At 40.4% G+C, this 15,602-nt stretch overlaps 1 protein-coding gene across 1 annotated transcript in view; it reads right to left on the reverse strand.

Moving 5' to 3' along the window:
• Nucleotides 1-13,694: 13,694 nt before the first annotated feature.
• The window catches only part of LOC112240987 (metalloprotease TIKI2), a 91,084-nt gene continuing 89,176 nt past the window's right edge, over nt 13,695-15,602 (reverse strand). Inside the window, exons 6-7 of the mRNA XM_042309251.1 lie at nt 14,988-15,239; nt 13,695-14,773 (exon numbers count right to left, since the gene is read on the reverse strand). Of these exons, the coding sequence (XP_042165185.1) occupies nt 14,536-14,773; nt 14,988-15,239 (490 nt within the window). The 3' untranslated portion in view covers nt 13,695-14,535. The remainder of the gene's footprint in view (nt 14,774-14,987; nt 15,240-15,602) is intronic.

The following is a 15,602-nucleotide window of genomic DNA, read 5'->3' on the forward strand; positions in this document are numbered from 1 at the left end:
AAGTGTTGCTACTGCTCTCCACATTCTGGAGGACGATCGTGCCATGCTGACTCTCTGAATCTGAAAATGAATCAGACGATGAGGAAACTCCTGATTTAGGTAAAAACATTTTCATTGAACCAGACATTGTAGCGTCTTCTGATGACAGTGATGGAGAAGAAACAGTGATCAACAGTGTTGTTGTCATGGAAGAAGTTGAAATCAGTGGAAGCGGAGTATGATAGTGTCGTGGAAATTACCACAAGGGACACTTGGAGTCAATCTTAAATGAATCTATCTTTATTAACAGCAAACTGGAGAGGTCACAGTCAAACTTGGATGCATAAAGTACCATTCTGAAGTGAGCTCCTCCGGGGCAGTCCTGTTAGTTCTCTTATATACTGCTTACACAGACAAGTTATATTTGCATGATTTAGTTTATTCATCATTCATAATTAATTAATCATTAACGTTTGGTTCATGCATGTAAATGACCAACACCTCACAAGGCTTCTTGTCTCCAAGCTGAGACCTTGAAACTGAGATATCCCTTTCGTTCTCCAAACAAGGTTCTGGGCATACTGCCAAATTGCCGATACTGATAGTGAGGATTCCTCCCAGGCACATTCAATCAGTTACTTGCATGAACACAGAAATTGGTTATTAGAACAGCAGAACAGCACAAACATTGAACACAGAAATGGTTATTAGAAAAGCACAAACATAACATTTTCCATCACAATAGCTAAGGAGATGGAGAAAATTCTGGCGTTTGATTGCAAATTGGCAGAGGGAGTTGAAAAGAGAACACAGAAGGTTATTGTATAAAACATCTGTTTCCAGATTACATCTTCAAACTAATGGCAACCATGGCATCTGTGACAGAGAGGGAGAAGCGTTCATCCATGTATTCGGATAAGAGTCTAGCTAGCTACATTTTCAGATATTATACATTTCTAATTTAGTCAGAAAGTTGTTTTCATTGCAAGTTAAAGCGTACTGTTAGCTGACTGGGTCGCTAGCTAACGTGACGTGTATGATCTGTTTAGTAATATTATTTGTAACTCAGAAAGCCATTTGTATTGCTAGTTATAGCGTAATGTTAGCTAGCAAGCTAACATTGAACCTATTTGGTTAGCTTTAGCTACCTGATTCAGGCATGGTGGCTAGCTATGAACATCGGTTGGGTATTTTCTATGGTGTTTTTCCATATTTCCAGTTGTTTTGAATGCACCGTTAGGTTAATTGTTTAGCTAGCTACGTGTTTAAACAAAAGACTGCACTTCACCAAATGATTACATTACCTGTCAAGTTAGCCAGATGTGTCTGGGGGTGGTTATCTTGTTATGGCTGCATTCCCACTAACGGGATCGATATGACAACTACCAGTGAAAATAGAGGGTGCCAAATTCAAACCACAGAAATCTCATAATTACAATTCCTAAAACATACATGTGTCTGGTATCATTTGAAAGGTAATCTTGTTGTTAATCCCACCAAAGTGTCCGATTTCAAATATGCTTTTCAGCAAAAGCACTACAAACGATTATGTTAGGTCTCCACCAAACCACAATAAGCACAGCCATTTTCCAGCGAAACATAGCATTCACAAAAAGCAGAAATAGAGATAAAATTAATCATTAACCTTGAATTATCTTCATCAGATGACACCCATCGGACTTCATGTTACACAATACATGCATGTTTTGTTTGATAAAGTTCATATTTACCTAAAAAATTTGAGTTTACATTGGCGTATTAGATTCACTAGTTCCAAAAACATCAAGTCGTTTCAACAGAAATACTCATCCTACATGTAGATGATAATATAAGTTATACACATGGAATTATAGATATACCTCTCCTTAATGCAACCGCTGTGTCAGATTTAAAAAAAAGTTTACGGTAAAAGCAACCCATGCAATAATCTGAGACAGAGCTCAGAACAGTAGCCAAATTAGCCGCCATATTGGAGTCAACAGAAACCAGAAAATACATGATAAATGTTTCCTTACCTTTGATGAACTTTATCAGAATGCAGTCCTAGGAATCCCAGGTGCACAATAAATGCTTGATTTGTTTGAAACTGTCCGTTATTTATGTCCAATTAGCTATTTTGATAAAAAAATCCAAAGTCACAAAGCGCGTCCACTATAACGTAACAAAATGTCCAAAAGTTCCGTAACAGTCAGTAGAAACATGTCAAACGATGTACTGAATCAATCTTTAGAATGTTGTTTACATATATCTTGAATGACATTCCAACCGGAGAATTAGAATGACTTCAGATGACCGGTGGAACGCAGGTCCTTCCCCTGTGAACACGCATGGTGAAAGCATGGTCAACTGGTGGCAGTGGTGACTATTTCCTGTCTCATTCGACCCCCCTTCACATTAGAGTCATCAGACAAAGTTCTATTGACTGTTGCCATCTAGTGGAAAGCGTAGGAAGTGAAAACTCACCCATATCTCCCTGTAATTTCAATGAGAGCTTGGTTGAAAATCTGCCACCCCCAGAAAAAATACAAACAGGAAGTGGAATTTCTCAGGTTTTTGCCTGCAGTATGAGTTCTGTTATACTCACAGACATAATTCAAACAGTTTTAGAAACTTCAGAGTGTTTTCTATCCAATACTAATAATAATATACATATATTAGCAACTGAGACTGAGGCGCTGGCCATTTACAATGGGCACCTTTTCATCCAAGCTACTCAAAACTGCCCCTGCAGCCATAAAAGGTATAGTTTTTCTTTCACATGACCCATCAATTTAGACTAATGTGTCTGGGTAATAATCATCTAATAATTATACAATATTTACCTGAACACTTTCTCTTTTGATATTGCTACTATGCAAATATGCAAGTAACCATTTCACTGTACTGTCTACACCTTCTGTATCCTGAGCATGTGACAAATAAACTTATTTGATATTTGAGTGTGTTTACCAGAGAAGATAATATGAAGAACAACATGATCTGCACCAAAGTCTAGGCTTAAGACAGTGTGAATGATGCTGAAACGGTGTAGACAAAGAAGAGCTCTCCAGTAGGTGTAACAAAATATCCAAAGGCCATTTTCTCAAAAGTGTGGTTACAAGTTAATCCACTTTCAAAGCAGAATTACTTTCCCATTGTTCCTCAACTGCAGTGTATGATATACCACTTTCTAGCTCCGAGTCTGTACTTTTAGTCAATGTAAAAAACACAATTTCAAATGTTGCTACACAGGACCGAATCTAGCCGGTCAGTCAAATATCTTTGTCTGGTTATTTGTACTTGTGGCAGAAAGTATTACTGTTCTGAAAGGTCCTGAACAGTGAAAATCATGTTTTCATCAAATTGGATGATATTTGGATGAAACCAGTTCAAAGTAGGGTGACTGTAGCTGGTACATTGATACAGTTGGATTATAAAGTTACTGGTGCCCGTGTCAAACACTTGGATTCAGGTGGTAGGCTTTAAGGCTTTAACCAAAGATTTACTTCTAGCTTTATGCAAAAAGATGGAAATGTTATACACCAATGGCAGTGTCTTATCATCTTATCATCCAGTGGTGACCCGTCATTCAGGCAGGGTCCCACCTGTTTTGAGCCAACACATTTTTATCTAGCCTGTTTTGAATGTTATTTTGGCATTAATACGTGTCACATATCAAATCGCAAACAATGTAAAAAAAAAAATATATAGTTGAGTTACTAAAGCCGCATACAAACATGGTCTCTTTTTTGTTTTCTTGAGTAAGGCAGCTCCAAAATGCAGGTGTTTCAGCCTAGCTCAGTGCTTTCTGTGGTGGTGCGGCAAGGCAGCAGAAAATACCGAGCGTCGAGCCATAATTGGCTCAGTGTTCTGCCAATCATGGGGACACTACGTCACCGTCGAGACTAAGGGTAGACTCAGAAAATTCTAGCCCCTTGGGTGCTGCCATAGAGTTACATTAGAAGTGCCCGTCCAAGAATGCTCAAGGCCTTTGGCCACAGATTAAATTATGTCAAATCACTTTATATCTACAGTAGCTTTGAATGGACAGTCAACATCATACTTTTGAAATTTTAGCGAGCAGTCATCATCATGAATCAAGTCGACAATCTGCTGGCAAATCATTTTTAATCCTTGTCATATGAAGAGAAATAATGAAGAGAAATTACAGATAAAACATTTCAGTGCTCATCGGCCATTGGACATTGTCACGTAGAGTAGGCCAGATGGCTAAACTGGATAACCTAACCTCTATAAAAATAAAAAGATGGCGGAACCGCAAAAGTTCTTCTGTGCAAAGGTGTTTATTTACAAGTGATTCCGGAACAGAAAATAACAGTACTGCCATCAACGTCTACCTTATGGGACAGCTTAACAACAATGCTGCCCCATCCACAGCTCAATCCAAAAAAAAATCCCCCTTAGAGACTGGAGAGAGGCTCCTTTTGTAGGGCTAGCCCCTCCCCTCAGAACAATTAACCCTAATTAATTAATCAATTAACAATACAAACCTACATTTTCCATGAACTAAACATACTAAAGGATATACATTGCAACACGGTTTTAAACAATATCACAACATAACATTTACAACATTACATCATTACTGACAATATCTTTCAATATGCCCATATGCATTAATGAGCCATTTGGGACAGGCACTATAAAGCCAACCCAATTCCCTTAGCTCGGGTCCTTTTCCAGCATACCCAGAAGCTACAGAGATGGAGAGAGAGGAACAGAACAAACAAACAATGCGCTCATCCACAACATTGATAAGTATAATAATTATTGTATCTCTCAAATATGAACATTGACAAGTGTGAAATGCATGCACCAAGACAGAAGTTAAATTGTGTGTCGACCCACATTGTTAACTTATGGTATAATGGCGCAGGGAGGAGTGATAAATATGTGTGTGCGTTAAAGAACCAAATGCTGCCCGCGGCCAGTGACGGACTTCTACGTCACAGACATAAACATTCCACAACATTGGAAATCCCAAATTCAACAATGAGTGGTTTGGAAGGAATCAGTGAAAGTCGCTATGTGGTCCCAAATCTGGGATTAAGTGGCTCTTTTCCAAGTTTAAAAAGATAAACATTCAACATTGGCCATAATGTCAATTAAGCATGGTTTGTGCCATGCTCAAAGCAACTGTTAACTCAGAACTGTGAAAACTTGACTCCAGTGATGTCATGACTTCTACCGAAGTTGAAGCCTCTCCTTGTTCGGGCGGTGCTTGGCGGTCGACGTCACCGGTCTTCTAGCCACCATTTAATCAATTTTTCATTTTCCATTGGTTTTGTCTTGTCTTCCTACACACCTGGTTTCAATCCCATTCATTACCTGTTGTGTATTTAACCCTCTGTTTCCCCTCATGTCTTTGTCAGAGATTGTTTGTTATTCAGTGTTGTGTTGGTTTTTTGTATTGGTGTGCGAGGGGTCCTCATACCCACTTTGTTTATTGTTACATTTAGTGTTTGGAGTATGTTTTGTTTATTTGTTATTAAATACTCCATTACACTCAGTTTGATTCTCCTGCTCCTGACTTCCCTGCCACATATACACACACGACTCTGACAAGTGAGTTCAAGACAACTGGGAAGTCGGGAATAAACGAGCTCTGACTGGGAAAATACATTTTGGACGGGCATCCAACTCGGAATTGTAAATCCGGCTTTCTAGAGCTACGACCTGAAGATCAATGACGTCATCATGAGTCTTGTTTTTTTTTCAGTGTTCCCAGTTGTTTTGAAAGCACAAATAAATCCAGACAATGCCAGACTTTGATGACAAAATTTGCACACGAAGGACCGCCGTGCCACCGTCCTTTTCAATTGAAAGCATCCTGTCGGGCTGTATCACCGCCTGGTACGGCACCTGCACCTCCCGCAACCGCAAGGCTCTCTAGAGGGTGGTGCGGTCTGCCCAACGCATTACCCGGGGCAAACTACCCACCCTCCAGAACACCTACAGCACCCGATGTCACAGGAAGGCCAAAAGAATCATCAAGGACATCAACTACCCGAGCCATTGCTTCTTCACCGCGCTATCATCCAGAAGGTGAGGTCAGTACAGGTGCATCAAAGCTGGGACCGAGAGACTGAAAAACAGCTTCTATCTCAAGGCCATCAGACTGTTAAACAGCCATCACTAGCACATTAGAGGCCTATAGGCATTGACTAGAATTCACTGGCCACTTTAATAAATGGAACACTAGTCCCTTTTATAATGTTGACATATCTGGCATTACTCATCGCATATGTATATACTGTTTTCTATACAATTCTACGGTATCTCACTTTGTATAGTTTTTTCAAGCATTCAGACGGGAAACAAGTGTTACAAATTGTACGAATCAATGGGTTTTGCACATTGTATTAGGCTCATGGCTCTAATTCTATATTTTTTATGTCAAATGATATCTCACCATTATTTCTCATCTTTATTTCTCTTGAGTGTTCATGTTGATCAATATGTCGGCTATGCTGGGCTATTGTAAAATATCAAATAAATGTATGATCAATATATACAATTCTGAACATATTGTCATTTACAGTGCATTCGGAAAGTATTCAGACCCCTTGACATTTTTTTATGGAACAGTCTTATTCTAGAATTTATTAAATCGTTTTTTCCCCCTACACCCAATACCCCATAATGACAAAGCAAAAACATGTTTTTAGAATTTTTTCAAATGTATAATAAAATGTAAAGTGAAATATCACATTTATCACAAGTATTCAGACCTTTTACTCAGTACTTTGTTGAAGCACCTTTGGCAGTGATTACAGCCTCTAGTGTTCTTGGGTATGAGACTACAAGCTTGCCACACCTGTATTTGGGGAGTTTCTCCAATTCTTCTCTGCAGATCCTCTCAAGCTCTGCCTGGTTGGACGGGGAGCATCGCTGCACAGCTATTTTCAGGTCTCTCCAGAAATGTTTGATCGAGTTCAAGCTCTGGTTGGGCCACTCAAGGACATTCAGAGCCTTCTCTTGAAGCCACTGCTGCATTGTCTTGGCTGTGTGCTTATGGTCGTTGTCCTGTTGGAAGGCGAACCTTCGCCCCAGTCTGAGGTCCTGAGCGCTCTGCAGCAGGTTTTCGTCAAGGATCTCTCTGTACTTTGCTCGGTTCATCTTTCCCTCGATCCTGACTAGTCTCCCAGTTCCTGCTGCTGAAAAACATCCCCCTCAGCATGATGCTGTCACCACCATGCTTCACTGTAGGATATGTGCCAGGTTTCCTCCAGACATGACACATGGCATTCAGGCCAAAGAGTTCAATCTTGGTTTCATCCAAGCAGGCTGTCATGTGCCTTTTACTGAGGAGTGGCTTCCATCTGGCCACTTTACCATAAAGGCCTGATTGGTGGAGTGCTGCAGAGGTGGTTGTCCTTCTGGAAGGAGTCTCCCATCTCCACAGAGGCACTCTTGAGCTCTTTCAGAGAGACAATCAGGTTCTTGGTCACCTCCCTGACCAAGGCCTTTCTCCCTTGACTGCTCAGTTTGGCCATGCGGCCAGCTCTAGGAAGAGTCTTGGTGGTTCCAAACTTCTTCCATTTAAGAATGATGGAGGCCACTGTGTTGTTGGGGACCTTCAATGTTGCTTAAAAATGTTGGTACCCTTTCCCAGATCTGTGCCTGGACACAATCCTGTCTCGGTGTGTGCCTTTCCAAATCATGTCCTCCAATGAATTGAATTTACCACAGGTGGACTCCAGGAAACATCTCAAAGATGATCAATGAAAACAGGATGCACCTGAGTTCGATTTCGAGTCTCATAGCAAAGGGTCTGAATACTTATATATAAGGTATCTCAATTTTTTTATAGATATTTCTAAACATTTCTAAACCTATTTTCGCTTTGTCACTATGGAGTATTTTGTGTAGATTGATGAGGGAAAATGTTTATTTAATACATTTCAGAATAAGACTATTACATACTGTAACAAAATGTGGAAAAAGTCAAGGGGCCTGAATACTTTCCGGATGCACTGTATAATGCAAATACAGAGGTACCAATAACTTGTCCATTACACTTATTGTATGCTGTTTTCATGTACATTTCCTTATGTCTAACCCTCTAAGGTGACTCTTTGGTGACGCTTTACTAATCATGATCTGCTGGATATCAGACAAACAGCAGCAACACACTATTGCATTTCTGTAGTTTTGTAACTATTGGACATCAGACAAACGGCAGCAACACACTTGCATTTCTGTAGTTTGTAACTAGTTACAAAATTATTCATGATGATGTCCAACAGTTCATGATTAGCTCTGTTGACCATGAGAGCATTTTGCACAGAAAAAACTAAACATTTTTCAAACGCAATTTTCTTGTCTGCTTGTTTTAGTCAATTACAAAACTACATTTAAGAAAAGTGACTTCAACTTTGCCTGCTCCCTAGCGTTCTCACTTGTGTAGCCAGTGTTGTAAAGTACTTAAAAGTACTACTTAAGTAGTTTTTTTTGAGTATCTGGACATTACTTTACTATTTATATTTTTGACAACTTTTTACTTTTAATTCACTACATTCCTGAAGAAAATGATGTACTTTTCACTCCATGCATTTTCCCTGACACCCAAAACTACTTTTTGAATGCTTTGCTTTGCTTTGCAGGACAGAAAAACAGTCATCCCTATAGTTTGTAAATGATGTCTGAGTGTTGGAGCGTGCCTATTGCTATCCATTAAAAATCAATAAAATTGTGCCATCTGGTTTGCTTATTATAGGAAATAATAAAGAGAAGAACCTACTTGGACACAGCGTCCCCACATTTCCCACTCTCCCACACCGAATTGCCTGAAGCCTCAGGGCTCTTCTCGCTGGCTCTATTTTCCCTATGTGGGAGAATTGTGAACCAATTCGGGTTTTTTGAACTGGCTACATGTACATTGAACAACACAGCAGCTTTTCGGCATGTTTTGTCATTTATGTACAACAAAAAATTGGCAATGAAGTTCCCTCTTTTACAATATGGTTCAATAGGAAAGAATGTTTTTTTTTTTATGGCCGTGGTCGAGGGGAATTTCTTATTATTTAGTGAATGTTGACTGGGACTATTGTTTACCTTGTTACCTGGCAATGACCACAAGGGCGTTTCAAAGAGCTGTCAATCAAGGTGAGCTCGGGAATATAAGCTCCCCGCCCACTCAGCCTGTTCTTTCAGTCTTCCTGATTGTTTGAGAAGAGAAAAGGTACAATTTCTTCAATTCTGAGCATTTCAATAGCGTAAAAAATGTTATGGGTTAGGTTTTGGTCATTAAAGGCTATTTTTACTTGGGAAATAGGATGAATGAGCGGGACCTTTAATCAGCCACTCTGTAAACCAATCTGGTCTCAGAGCATTTCGTATTATTCTGTACATAAATCCAAGACACTCCATGTAGTATATGTTACATTTCATATGGTTACATAAGACAGATGGTTACTTAAAGTGAAAGGAGGGTGGATTGGTTGGCGTATAACGTGACCGTCAGCAACCCGAATGTTGCGAGTTTGTATCTCATCAAAGATAAGTTTAACATGTTAGCTAATTAGCAACTTTTCAACTACTTACTACTTTTTAGCTACTTGGCAACTACTTAGCATGTTAGCTAACCCTTCCCCTAACCGTAAGCCTTTTAGCTATCCCTTCCCTTTAACCTAACTCCTAAACTTAACCCTGACCTTCACCCTAACCCCTAGCCTAGCTAACGCCAGCAAGCGAGAATTCGTAACATATATGTTTTGCAAATTCGTAACCATACGGTATTATAGGTTTCGTAAAAGGACAGACCCCCAAGACATTAACCTCACCTACATAGCTCATGTACAAAGCAATACAAGCTTACTCAACCTGCTCAGAGCATTTTGTATTGTTCTGCATGTAAATCTGAGACCATCCATTTGGTATGACATGTATTTATTTGTGGATGTCCATTCCCCATTTCGTATAATATGTTACATATTACAATGTATTATTTGTTCTGAATTTTTTAAATGTATATGTTATGAATTATAGCTAGGGGGCTAGGTGGCTAAAGTAAGCTAGACTAGGGGTTAGGGGTTAAGTTTAAGAGTTAGTCTAAAGGGTTATTGTCACGACTTCCGCCGAAGTTGGTGCCTCTCCTTGTTTGGGCGGCGTCACCGGCTTTCTAGCTGCCACCGATCTACGTTTCTTTTTCCATTTGTTTTGTCTTGATTGTACACACCTGGTTCGTTCCCATTATGATAATATTACTTCCCTATTTAACCCTCTGGTTCCCATGATGTTTTGTGTGTGATTGTTCCTTGTCTAGTGTTGTCAGTCTTCTGTGTTCTGGTGTGTTTTCCCTGCGTGGAATTTATGGTTGATTATTTTCTGAGTAAAGTACGTTATTTTACTCAGTTCTGTGTCCTGCACCTGACTCAGTACTCACCTCTGCATACTGATACATGACAGTTATTGTGTGGTGCGGCAAAACTGCACAATTTTTACAGTGGCCTTGTATTGTCCCCAGCACAAGGCGCACCTATGCAATGGCCATGCTGTTTAATCAGCTCCTTGATATGCCACAGCTGTCAGGTGGATATATTATCTTGGAAAAAGAGAAATGCTTCCTAACAGGGATATAAACAAATTTGTGCGCAAAATTTGAGAGAAATACACTTTTTCTGGGATTTTTTATTTCAGCTCATGAAACATGGGACCAACACTTTACATGTTGCTTTATATATTTGTTTGGTGTACAAGGGGATTCAATTTTAAATGAGAACATACAGTAATGGTTGTTTGTCTTTAATGTATTTCCCTTCCTTTCAATCCATATCCACAATTTACAAACCATAATGTTCATAGAAATCAATACCATTTTGCTTCTAAGGTCCTTGATGGAAGACCTTGGACTGGATAACAATCCCTTTCTTATCTCTCTTGTCCATCTTTCTGCTTTCAATGGTTTCCTAAGAGCACCTAAAGGCTCTCACAAGGCAAACATGCCACTAAGCTTTTCAGTTGTATTTTTTGAAATCCTTTTACAAGAGGTGATTTTTAACAACTTCCTTATCCCGCTCCAGTCAGGTCAACTCAGTCTGGTGCCTGATCCACTGCTGTCGACCTCGGCCCGGCACCGGCGAGCCTTAACCTTGGATCCCCCCCAACCCTCCAGGAGGCGTGTGGATAGGGGGAGTGGGGCTAAGGCCTGAGGTGTGTGGAGAAAGCAAGGACCTGCCACATTATATGCTTTAACATGACTGGCAAATCCACCGCGGTTAAACAAACTTAACCTTCATTTGTGAAACGGTGCAAATCAAAGGGCAAAAAAGGACTTGTGCTGGTAATTACCGCTGGGGGAGAGCAACAGGGGATTCAAGGATGGAGGAAGGAGAGAGGTGAGCGCCGGGAGATAGAGAGGGGAGAATACAAAAAGAAGGGGAATCATTTAAGGAGAAGACGCATTTGTAATGAGTTTGCCCAGAAATGGATTTTCCGCTGTAATCTTTTATTTATATGCAGGCTGGTCTCCCTCCCCGGCAGTGTGAGGGTCAGTCCTCTGTGAACCCTGTCAGGACCCCACTCCGTCAAACACCCAAAGACCAGGGAAAATGGTATTTTAGCAAAGGCAAACATTGTCCTGTCTTGGCTTAAGGGGCGAAATAGCTGTTTATTTTTAAAAACTTGTTCCCCTCTATCCATCATGCCAGAAATTCTGTCAGGAGGAAGGAAGACAGGAGCAAATTGAAATTGGAACTAAGTTTAGACAGTTATCATCATAATTATCCAATTAATATTAATGGAGTAGAGTGTCATTAGAGCATCTCAATTAGGCAGAGAGTATTTGGTTAGCAAGCAACCACCAGCAGAACAACTTGGAGGAATGGCTGTGTATGGTAGAATGCAGTACTACTTGTGAAGGAGTGGCTTTCACTAAACATTCACACTGTTTTACTTGATTTATATTATTACTATTGGCAATTGTAATTTAATGAGGGGGTTGTGATTGCGTTTTGTATATTTCATCTTCCGTAAAGTAATATCTTTTATAGGTGTCTCTGAGGAATGAGATGTTCAATCTTAAAGGGATTGTTTATATTAGGCTACATATTTTGATTGTCTCAGACGGAATGGAATAGATGGATCATACACAGGTCATAATTACTGAGCTCATTAAATGTGTTAGGTTTGTGTCCACCGTGGTGAGCCACTATTTCAGCCAGCCAATGTTCTTCTGTGCATTAAAATGATGAAATAGATTGCATACGCATATAAATAGATCACATATAGGTGATCCAATATCTAGCTATATTACTCAGTATCCTAACATAATAAACACATTCAACATCGAATGGCTTTTGTTGCTCTGACTTCTTCGGTTTATTTAGTGGGTCCATATTTCCAGTAGGTCTAAATACAGGACATGTAGGTCTGGCGTTTTTCTTCCATCCACTGCAAGGTTCTGTGTGTCCGGTTCATTAAACGCAGACAGTGTCCAGGACTAGAGGAACATCCAGCAACATGCATTAGTCATATCTGTCAATGTGGATTTTGGAAAGGAGTGAATGCGTGACAATAACTGAATGAAAATGAGAATTAACAAATGCATAAATAAATATTTTCCATATGAATATAAGATTTGCCTACATAAGGGTGTGTAACATTTTTACTATGCCATTAGAAGCAGAACTATCTTTGGTTCTGCTCACACAATTCACACAATTCATTCATCTCTCTTTAGGCTACTGTATGATGCTAGCTCACATTAGGCATCATTATTCAGAAACCTGTCAGATTTGATGTGAAGTGTTTACTTGAGAAATAATGACCCATTTTTATTATTCCGTGCATAAAAAGAAATGCAACGACTAAAGTCATTTAAATAGCTGTAGGCCTACTCTGATAGATTCATAATGGAATAGGCCTAGGATTACTAGGCTAAACACGGACAAGTTCTAGCCTTGTTTTGTCACCCGACCTGAAAACATTGCATTTCGTGATTTACATCAGGCCAACTGATGTATAGAGTAGACCTATATTTCGAATTTAGTACATATAAACTGTAGGCCAACATAAACCAAGTACATTTGACCACTGAAATTGTTTAGTTTTGTTTAACCAAATTACAGCAGTGTAAATATATAAAGCTATTGGTCTATAATTGGTATGAATTTAAGACACTGAATATGGGATTAAATACAATTATATGGCACAGGTGAAAATACCCCAATCATAGTTTCTAGTTTTCAAAGTAGATTATTCTATAAACTAAGCAGTCTATTTGAGTTCTTGGCATGGTAAAACCACTATCATCTCCCGCATGTTGTAGACTTGGCCTGCTGCAGAAAAGAAGCAACACATAGATGTTTGTGCTGAAAACTACGCTGGAGGAGATTATACATAACCAACCATTGTAGTATATGAAAGCCAACAAGAGCATTACTGAAAGAGATGGAAGTAGCAGAGGTGCCACAGTACCATGGGCTATTGTTTTGGTTTCATATTTGAGTTTGAGCTTTCATGTGATTTGTTTTCTTGTGTGAGCCACCATTGCCACCTGGTGGGGAAAGTAGCACCAGCGTAACTTGATGACCAAACCCCTGCATACCCATTGAAACCAGTAGAGGGCCGAGTGAATTCATTTAGAGAATTCCACCTCTAGATGTTCTGCACGTCTGACCTTTACATTATTGCACTCAATATGTTCGAAATAAAATACTAACTTGCATTCAAATGGATTAGTAGGCCGAGAGAAAAATGCAGCCCAAGAAATGTAAGGGAATTTCCAAAAGTTTATTTTTAAGTAATGATCAAATGCAATAAAATATACTCTTAGAGAAATAATAAATATACAATATTTTTTTTTATAAACAAAATGCACAATTTACAAAAACTTCCACTGTGTGCCTCGTCCTATGTCTATTAGATATTAGACCTTATTACAGTTATAGCTGTTAATATTGTCATTAGTATGTCTATCATCATTAATATCAATATTATTCATAATAATATTTAATTTAAGGTGGTTTGACACCTCTCTAGACTCCTCTGAGAGTTCCAGACCTTGTGCTATACTCATTATTCTATCATGTTTTTTTCTTGAGGTTTAAAGACTCAGCCTCTACAACTGACAACTTCATAATATAGATGCCATATAGTATCTTCCATTAGATGTCTGATAGACTGTTCATCCATTTTATCATGGGTAAAAGCTTATTCCACACAGTGTGAGTTTAAATAACTTTTCACAGACTGTTGCATCTCCCTTCACAGAAGCCTGAAGACGGACCGGTCTGTCTCAGAGGTCCCTGTCTGTCTGTCTGTCTGTCTGTCTGTCTGTCTGTCTGTCTGTCTGGGGTCGGGTCGGGTCGGGTCGGGTCGGGTCGGGTCTGGTGTCCCCAACCCTCATATCCATGTCCTGTGAATATGCAAATGTTCTAATGATCTGTGTAATGTATGTTCCATGCCCATAGCAGTTAATATCCACCTCCAGTTCCCGTTTGCAGAATCTTTATATGTAGATCTTTGTATGTTCTAGGATTATGGCACATAACAATGCTCACTCAGGTATGGAGACAGTCAGTGTGTGTGTGTAGAGAGAGCTCCACTGTGTGGTCAGGAGGTGAACAGCAGGTAAGTGATAAGCAATGTTAGCAGGTAGGTGAGAGAGTGGGTGGTGCCAGTGTTGGGCTGGGCTGAGCTTGGGGTGGGCAGGGCAGAGGGGGAAGCCTTGCTGGGGGCCTCCATGGAGGGGTAGAGGTCTGCCCTCCTGCGCTGCTCTTGGTGGGTGAGGGCGGGCTCCACTGTCACGTAGCCATTGGTTATCCTCACATTAGGCTGAGGAGGTGTGGTGCTGGAGGGTGAGAACCAGATCAGTCAGGTTAACTGGAACACTGCGGTAGTTTCTGACAGATCTTGTTACTGTCTCTCGCTGTGTGAGTGCTCATCCTGCCCTATGAGTGTGCAGTTGCACTGTCTGCTTCTCTTCATGTTATGATACTCTTTGTTGCCATTGGATTGTTTCAATACAGAGCTAGAGACAGTGTGTGTGTTTGTTCTCCTCTCACCTGTCACCAATGCGGACCCACAGGTCACTGAAGAGGCGGGGGCGGCTGTGACCACGGTGGGCCTTCCGGGGGCGCTTGTGTCTCCCAAACTCCTCCAGCTGGCTCAGGCTGTCTGGCAGCAGCATGTGGGGCAGCTCCTCATCCTCCAGCCCCTCCAGCCCATCATCCAGGTCTGAGGGACTGGTCACCCAGTCAGACGGAGAGACTGTACCCGCATCGGAGCCCCATTCGCTGGGGCTTTCTGTTGGTTCTCTGTGGGACAAAGAACTATGCTTATTAAATATTAGAACATTGTGATATAGACCTGGATGTATATTCTCTCGTCACTAGAATAGATGAAAGATAACAGAATAATGTTGGTGAGTAGTTTATTTATGTTATGTAATATATTTTAGGGAGGTTCTCCTTCGAGGTTGTGTGTGAATGTGAAATGGTGCGTGGTTTAAGGTGACCTGACCACCACGGTTCTCTCCAGCCTACCTATAGGCTCCAAAGGGCTTTGAACTTCCAACAGGGACACAATGTCCTCTGTGCTTGTAAAGAGTTTACTGAGTATCTAAATCTGCCACAAGGGAGGAAGCTGTAACCCCTCTGACCACCCTGACAACTCAATAC

This window comes from Oncorhynchus tshawytscha, linkage group LG01, assembly GCF_018296145.1.
Source record: "Oncorhynchus tshawytscha isolate Ot180627B linkage group LG01, Otsh_v2.0, whole genome shotgun sequence".
Lineage (NCBI taxonomy): Eukaryota > Metazoa > Chordata > Actinopteri > Salmoniformes > Salmonidae > Oncorhynchus > Oncorhynchus tshawytscha.